The 9,104-nt window shown below is 39.3% G+C and overlaps 1 protein-coding gene across 1 annotated transcript; it reads left to right on the top strand.

The window, feature by feature from the left end:
- The first annotated feature begins 978 nt into the window (after window positions 1–978).
- On the top strand, window positions 979–7,837 carry LOC107375466 (probable E3 ubiquitin-protein ligase TRIML1). Its single transcript, XM_070543100.1, has 5 exons — window positions 979–1,019; window positions 1,872–1,980; window positions 2,056–2,309; window positions 2,476–2,618; window positions 2,699–7,837. The coding sequence occupies exons 1-5, from the start codon at window positions 979–981 to the stop codon at window positions 3,268–3,270; spliced, it is 1,119 nt and encodes a 372-aa protein (XP_070399201.1). The 3' UTR covers window positions 3,271–7,837.
- The last annotated feature ends 1,267 nt before the right edge of the window (window positions 7,838–9,104 follow it).

The raw sequence follows: 9,104 nt of genomic DNA on the forward strand, positions 1-9,104 counted from the left end.
ACATATATATGTGTGTGTGTGTGTGTATATATATATATAAAATAAATGTGTTATATGTATATATGTGTATATATATATGTGTATATATGTATATATATAATATATATACACACACACATATATATGTGTGTGTGTGTGTATATATATTATGTATATACACACACACAGATATATGTGTATATATATATAATATAATATATATATAATATATACACACACATATATATGTGTGTGTGTATATATATTATATATATACATATATACACATATATACATATAACACATTTATTATATATATATATATATATATATATATATATATATATATATATATATATATATATATATACACACACATATATATGTGTGTATATATTATATATATACATATAACACATTTATTATATATATATATATATATAATAAATGTGTTATATGTATATATATGTGTATATATGTATATATAATATATACACACACACATATATGTGTGTGTGTATATATATATATATATATATAATAAATGTGTTATATGTATATATGTGTAATATGTATATATATGTGTATATATGTATATATATAATATATACACACACACACATAAACTAGTATTAGCACATCCAACGTCAAGGAATGCAAAAAGTTATTATCAGGAGAGGGAAAATGTTTTAGTGGTTAGCAGCAGTGTTTCAAATGTTTTTTCTTTTTATTTTGAGGATTCTAACTGACAACTAATGAAAATCTCAAATTCAGTCTCTCACCTGCAAAAGCCTTTAAATGGTCTCTCAGTCTAGTTCTGCAGGTTGTGCGTGACCGTCCCAGATGTTTTAATTATGGCATATTAAAGGGGAAAAAGAACATTTTTATTTAAAATCAAAATAGAAAACTTCATTGAAAATAAATCTACCCTACAACCAAAGAAATGTAGAGATTTCATGTAAAATCACATCCCATTGGGGGTTAAACTGCAAAGAACTCATGGATGGTTTACTGAAAGAGTCCCAGCTCATGGGTTCAAGGTAAGGACACAGTCTCCGATCCTCACCTGGACATTCATGAGTGTTCCTGGTTCTCCAGGATCACCAATAGTGACTCACAGTCCTGCAGGTTTTACATGTTTCTTTGTCTAATTTGAATAGATGGTTGATTTAAAGGCTCCTGCAGAACACGAGGCCATGCTGGGCAAATGAATCCTAGATTGTTGCTCTAAATACAACGTAAACGTATAATTTACAGGTCAGCTCTACATAATCAGATGGATCAGTCATGAAGAGGAGTGCAGAATTCAAGAGTGGTGAACTAGTCTGAAGCCAGCTCATAGATCAGGGACTCCCAAAGTGTATGTATATATACATATATATATATACAGTACATATATATATATATATATATATATATATATATATATACATATATATATATATATATATATATATATATATATATATAGCCATGCCCTGATGTGGGGGCTGAGGGGTGCGTCGTCATGGTCGGGACATAGAAGGGGGTGCGCGGCTAAATACGTTTGGGAATCACTGTCATAGATACAAAAGTGTGGGTTTTAAAACTGATGAAAGGCTTCATTAGTTGATGATCACCCCATCAATAATAATAAATACAATTAATAAATACATAAATGTTCAGTCAGAGTTTCTAGTTTTCTTTGCCTACTCGGATTCTCTGGTAAAACCTCGATCTCCTGTGTGAGATGAGTTCAACTTTAACTTTAGTTTGAAATGGCATCTTTGGTCAGCTGTTTTCCGCACCACTTCTACATTTTCTATTATAATTTGTGTCTACTTCTGCAGGTTTTTCTCTCAACAAATCAAAATTCCCTTATTGCAGTTACTGAAAAGAGCTGAATGTGGTTGACTTTCCCCTCAGGACACGTTGGAGAAGCGTCTAGGATCTTTACAGAAGCAGAGAGAAGCAGTAAAATACAGACTGAAGGCACTTTCAGCTCGTCAGTCAGAAATCACTGTGAGTTTTGCAAAGACTTCGCTGCAACATGAAGAATAAAATGACTAAAACAGAGATTGTTTTGTTTCTGGTTAGAAAAAGTCCTGGGAGATCAGAGAGAGCATCATACAGAAGTACCAGGAGATCCAGAGCGTCCTAAAGGAGGACCTGAGGATTACTTTGTCCCATCTGGAGATGGAAGAACGAGCTGCTGTCTCGGCTTTGGACGTGCTCATGGAGAGGAACTGCTGTCTGATCCAGGAACTAGAGCAGGACCTCGCCAGGTTCTCGTTAGCTCTGAACCAAGCAGACACAGAACCGGACACAATGGTGAAGTCCTCTGAAATAATGTCAAACACTTAAATACAATCTGTAATTTGGATTTTCTGCTGTTCTTCAGTCTTTCTTCTCACTTCCTGAGCAGGATGAGATGGACATGGTGGACAGGTACAGATTAGTGATAAAGTTCTGTTCCATGTAGCAGGTGATGACTGGGTTTATGGTCTTCTTCTGCAGAGTGATGGATCTGCTCGACCAGTCGGACCCGAGCAGCGTGAAGCTGGATGAATCTAAGGCTAATCAGATCCTCGGCCTCACCAACAGCATGCTTCTGCTTGTCTGCTCACAGACCCCTTTGATGAAAAAGCTCCTCAAGAGCTGTAAGTTCTCACACCACCACCACCACCACCCTTTCGGGCCTGTTGAGCGCTGGTGTTTAAAAAAAATATGTTGTCCCCAGATTCCAGCGAGGTGAACCTGGATCCAGAAACAGCCCACCCAAAGTTGCTCGTCTCCCGAGACGGTGACCGAGTTGCCTTCACAGACACCTGGCAGCAACTCCCTGATCTACCTGAACGCTTTGATACCACTCTCAATGTCATCAGCTCGCAAGGCTTTGTCTGTGGTCGCCATTACTGGGAGATTGAGGTGACTGGGAAAACTTACTGGGAGCTTGGAGTTACCTACCCCACCATCCCCCGCAAAGGCACCTCGGAGGACTGCTGGCTGGGCAGAGGACACGACTCCTGGTGCGTGGAGTTTTTCAATGGGGAATACACAGCCTGGCATGGGGGGTTGCCTCACCAGCTGCCTTTTACGAAACATTTTGGTCGGATTGGAGTATTGTGCAGTTTCCCGGCGGGGTTGGTGACTTTTCTCGAGGCAGACAAAATGACACCCCTTTTCACTTTCTGTGCCGGAACCTTCTCAAAGTGCCTCCACCTGGCCGTGTGTCCTGGTCACGACCACAAAGGCAACAATTTAAACCCAATTGTGATCTGCAACGCTTCGTCTCCTACCAGTGACCTCTAGCTCTGCAGGAGTTTAGCAAGCTAACAGTCTTAAACATCTACAGATAGTTCACTTTTGGAATTTTACCTGATTCAGAATGACCACCATAGCTACTAGACTTTAGAAATGCAAATGTGGCTATGCTCAAATTTGGTGTGTCGGTGGCTGAGAGTCACATACTCGGTTTATCGACTCAAGATTGTTGTTTGAAACTTACACAATACGTGCAAACTGAGTCAACCCTGTTGTTTTAAAAATACGAAATGAACCACTTGACTGTTTTTAATAAACTTTCAGACATTAATCATTGGATTAAAACTACAACAAATGTTTGTTGACGGATTAAGATGGCCATTTTAAACACAGCAGTGGCCATTAGTCAGTCAGTTTTAAAGCGACTGAGGTATATATTTGTGTTTCTAACATCTCCAAGAGCTTTGGATTGGAACATTAACTATTTGAGTCAAGGATTTTTTGAAAGTATCCAACTGATTCGACATCAGCAATTTACCAAAAACCACCAGGTTCACTGAGAATCCTTTTTTCATTTTGAAATATGATCGGTCACTCTGAGTTTAACATGCAGGCTAAATGTGAAAATAGTATTCTACCCCTATTTCCTGCATCAGCCGCCGATCGAACATAGATGGAAAAATGTTTGGCTCAGAAAGCCAGTGACAAGTTAGCATTCATGGTCTCATGTAATGCTTTAGCATCCAGGATAGAACAGAGCATGTCTCGGCTAGGAAAAGTTAACTGTTAGCATTAGCAACCACACAACTCGGCGGAACCCTGCCAGGCTTGTGTTATTTAGGGAAATAAAACACCCTCTCACAGCGCCGAGTTTACTCAGCTATTTGCCGACCTTGAAGCCCAGAAACAGAGATTTTAACCGCTCAATAATGTGTTCACGACTGAAAGAGAAAGTTTTCCAACTAACTTCCAGACAGAGTTGATAAAACTCTAGCCAGGGGCGGATTTAGCAATTTGGGGGCCCAAGGCGAACACAGACATGGGGCCCCCTTACACTAACATTTCGACAATCTTATCTTTAACTGGATTTGTGAAACTCCCCTTTTCTGACATGAGTTATTTTATCTTTTTATTAGTCCTCGTCTTTTTTCCTGTCTTTCTATTCCTTTGAGAGCCTTCAATATTTGTTCTGATTTCTTCTTATTGTCAGTGCTCCTGTGCTTTTGCCTTTCTTTCTTTTTTTCTTCTATTTTCCATTTTGGTCTATGTTTTCCTCCCTTTAAACATTTTCCATTGTCTTTCCTTTCTGCTTCCTTTTGATGTTTACATAGAAAAACAACGTCACTTTTGGAAGTGAAGATAAACGACTTTTTAAAGCAAGCTGCTTCTTTCTCTTATTGGAGCCACTAGGATAACTCCATTTCATGCTTAATGTTTTGACTACCGCGTCGAGTTTGTTATGAACGCTCCCGCCTCTCTTCATCTTTTTCTGTTTTCTTCTCTTCTAATTTGTGGTCTTAAGGCACTTGGCAAACAACAATTTGGTGCATTACTGCCACCAACTAAATTGGAGTGGAATGACTACCAATCACTTCCTGTTTGTGCATCGACATCTTAAAGCAGGGGTGTCCAATCATGGTCCTGGAGGGCCGGTATCCAGCAGGTTTTGCTGTTTTTCTACTCCAATAGACTTGATTCAGTGGTTGAAACACCTGTGCAGCTCATCAGGCTCTACAGAAGCCTGTTAATTAGCTGCTGATTGAAATCAGGTGTGATGAAACAGAGTTCAAACTAAAACATGCAGGACACCGGCCCTCCAGGACCAGGATTGGACACCCCTGTCTTAAAGGAAAAGTCCACTGTGGCATTAACAGCGAAGTGCCACCAGTCAGGGCTAGGGGCCCCCCAACGTAAGGGGGCCCCAGGCGGCCGCCGACCTATGCCTAATGGTAAAACCGCCACTGACTCCAGCGAGCAGCAACACGCTCAAATCAGCATGACTCTGTGGCTGCTGTAGTTTTTATTTTTCCTCCCCGACACACAACAATGTGGTCAAGTTGCTCAGACATGTCCAGCAGCACAAACCTATGTGAGCATCATAGAAAATCAGTGGAGTAAACTGATGTAATGGATTACGTAGGGTTTTTCTACATACTAGAATCAACACTGTTTGCCATCAGTTGCGGATTCTGAGAATGACCAAGCAAATTAACATATGAAGCTTATATCATGTAGAAATATCCAGGATACTTATACAATCGATGTAAGTTCATACACCAACCTGTTTGGTCTATTTTTAATCCAAATATTAATGTTTATTTTAAGTTAATTAAATTTAATAGCAAAAGTTTATTTTTGAATCAGAAGTTAGGAATCTTTGCTTTTTCAACAACCAGAAATATTTATACCTTTCTGTGTTCCATTTCAAAGAATGAGGCAAGTTTAAAAATGAAGAATTTATTACTAACAATTTTAAACTTGACAATTTGAAAGGACAATTTATGACAATAAAAAATCACAATAAAAATTGACAATTCATGGATGACAATTTACCAGCTTTGATATTAAAACTTGTTTTAAAAGGCAAACCTGTGGCTGGATGAAAGCTAAATGGAAACACGCCCTCTCAGAGCAAGAAAACTTTGGTCATGAGTCAAAAAACATGTGATGGCAGTTACCCTTTACTCTGGATAAACTCTGTATTAGATGGATAAGTGGAAGTTGACCTTCTGGTTACTGAACACACATTATCAACCATAATCATAGTAATCATTATTATACCCAAAGCATAATAATTCATTTCAGTAATTAAAAATACATTTATACTGAACCAAGTGATTATTTATGATGATTATAATAAACAGTAATAAAGTCAAAGAGTCCTTCTTCTGGGACGGAACAGCAGCAGATAAAGGATGATTCTTTAGACATCATGGCTCCTGGGTTAATCTGTGGAACTAAAAGTTACAGTCTGACCCAGCTTGACCCAGCTGGGAAAGTGTGACCTTTGTCACAAATTAGAGGCCCTTCATCACGCTACAATTAGAATACAATTTAATTAATGACCACAGACATTAAAGATTCATATCTGGTATGAATCCCATCTAATGGACACTGGGTTATTTAAATCAGAAGATTGGATCTTTTTATTACAGGGAAATTAAATGAACACTTTGCATGAACTGAGAGACAAGAGAAGAGAGAGAGACTTTCAAAAGTTTAAGAAAATGTATTACTAAAATGATTTTAAATAATTTAACAAGACTAACTCTCTAATGATGGAAGTTTGTTGGAATGAAGTGTGAGGTGGAGTGTATGTGGGTGCGATGGCAAGTTCAGAACCTCCGTGTCCGGAGAAGCGATTTCTGAGTGGGATATGATGTTTTGCTCCTAACTGATCAAGTTTGAACCGTGGTCATAAACACATGAGATGCCAGTATTGTCGCATGCACATACCCTTCAGTGAGACCTCTGTACAGATCCAGATGCCAGGTCCACGGACCCTCCTCTGGTACCGAAGTCGATGAAACAGCGTCACAGCACGACAACACAGCGTCAAAAAGGGGACCCTCCTTGGGTCAGCGAGTTCAGCTTTTATTCTGAAAGAACCGTTGTTGATTGATAAAAACAGGTTTTTCCCAGCTTAGTAGTTCTTAGCTTAAAAAGAAAGTATAGATGGCCTTTCCATACTCCACTTAACATGCGGTGAACTTCAGGGGATCTTGAGATCTTGTTGAATACTGACTTAAAATGGCGTTGGAACTGTTTTATTAATCTGGATGTTTTTGATTCTGGACGAATCAAAGCTGACAGATTAAATAAACACCACAGAGACTCGCCATGCTTCAGACGGGGAAGATTCTGATTGGATCAGCAACAGCAATGTGTCATGTGATTATTTACCTTAGTGTATGAGCGTGTCTAGTGACTAGAATAAGTCATTTACTTATTAAAACATATTAATCATAATATTGTCCGACAGGGGTTTTTGTGTCAGTGTAGGTGAAACCTCCTCGACCTGGGCGGGACTCAAGTGGGGTGTGCCACAGGGGTCTGTACTGGGTCCGCTTCTTTTTGCCATCTACTTACTACCGTTGGGGAATCTTCTTTGGCGGTTCGGCATGCGTTTTCATTTTTATGCTGATGACTGTCAGATCTACCTCCCCCTTCAGCGGGGGATCGATGGGTCAATATCAAAGCTTGTAGATGCCTTAGAGGATGTGCGCTCCTGGATGGCTACAAACTTTTTACATCTGAATGATGCTAAGACTGAAGTAATTGTACTTAGCCCTGGCATGTCTACACGCCCATGCAATGCTTTGAATCTGGGCCCTTTAGCATCCAACATGAAGACCACCATCTGAAATTTGGGAGTGCAACTGGACTCAGCCCTTAAATTCGACGCGCAAATCAACCAGGTTGTGCGATCGTCTTTTTTTTTTACTTACGCCGCCTAGCCAGAATTAAGCCCCTGCTGTCCAGAGTACATCTAGAGACTGTCACACATGCTTTTGTTCTTTCAAGGCTCGACTACTGCAATGCACTGTATGCCGGCCTTAGTCAGGGTGCGGTAGCACGCTTGCAGTTAGTTCAAAACTCAGCCGCTAGGTTTGTGACAGGCACTAGGCGCAGGGAACATATCACCCCTGTGTTGGCATCCCTTCATTGGCTGCCTGTACAATGCAGGGCAAAATTCAAGGTCTTGGTACTGGCTTACAAGGCCTTACATGGAACTGCTCCAGCATATCTTGGAAACCTTTTGCATAGGGATGCCCCCTCGCGGGCACTTCGCTCTGCCGGCAGGAAGCTGTTGATCGTTCCACGCACTAAGTGCAGGTCACAGGGGACCGTGCATTCTCTGTGTTGGCACCTGCACTTTGGAACCAGTTGCCTTTGGTGGTGCGTCAGTCACCCTCATTGGGGTTTTTTAAGACTCGCCTTAAGACCCATTTTTTTGTCAAGGCTTTTCAGGATTAGCAAACTTTACCCGGTTTCGATGTCCCGGTCTCTTAATCTTTTTCTGGATTTAATTTTTTGCTTTTACTCTCCTCTTTTAATTGATTTCATGATTGTTATATTTTATTCTGATGGTTTTATGTTTTTATTGTGTTGTGTTCAGCACCTTGGGCATCTGCATTGGTCACAGAAGGGGCTTTATAAAAAAATGAAATGAAATGAAATTGTGATTTCACAAATCTGTCACATGGACTAACAGATGTTTTGATTAGCTTTATTGAAAATAGAGTTCTTTGGCTTTTAATAAAAGAAAAGAAAGGAGTCTTCATCTTCTGTCTTCATTGCTGGAACGTTAACAGTTTAGAAGCAAATGCATGACCTTGAGGCTGTTTCATGCACTCTGGCGCTGTGTCAAAAGGGAACAGTGGTTAGAGAATAATAACCCTGAGAAATGGCTCCTTCATCACGTTACTCTGAGCTTTAAATGTTTTGGTTTTATGCTCCTTTTCTGCTCTAAAACAGGAAAGTTAACAGGTGAGATGTTGCATTTTCATTAAGATAAAATTATATTTTTATTTTGTTGTTGGCCCGTGAGAAAAGATTTAACCTACAGTAAACAGGAAGTGGAAAGGCTGCAGATAGATGAATGGAATAGAAAATCCCTTTATTGTTCCTAGTGGGGAAAGCTAGATGTCACAGCAGCGATGACACTTGTTACAGGAGAAAAAAAGAAAAAAAAATAAGAAAAATTAATAAACAAGAAAACACAAATCCTGAATAGATTTTAAAAATGCTGATTATACCACAAGTAATGAATACCTCTGATGCGTTTTATTTAAAACTGACTTGCTCGTGTGTAATTTGATTATTCCACATTCAGTGTTAATGCAGAAATAAGTTTGTTTCCAAATTTAAAGGTTCAAAAT

The sequence above is a fragment of the Nothobranchius furzeri genome, chromosome 12, assembly GCF_043380555.1.
Source record: "Nothobranchius furzeri strain GRZ-AD chromosome 12, NfurGRZ-RIMD1, whole genome shotgun sequence".
NCBI lineage: Eukaryota > Metazoa > Chordata > Actinopteri > Cyprinodontiformes > Nothobranchiidae > Nothobranchius > Nothobranchius furzeri.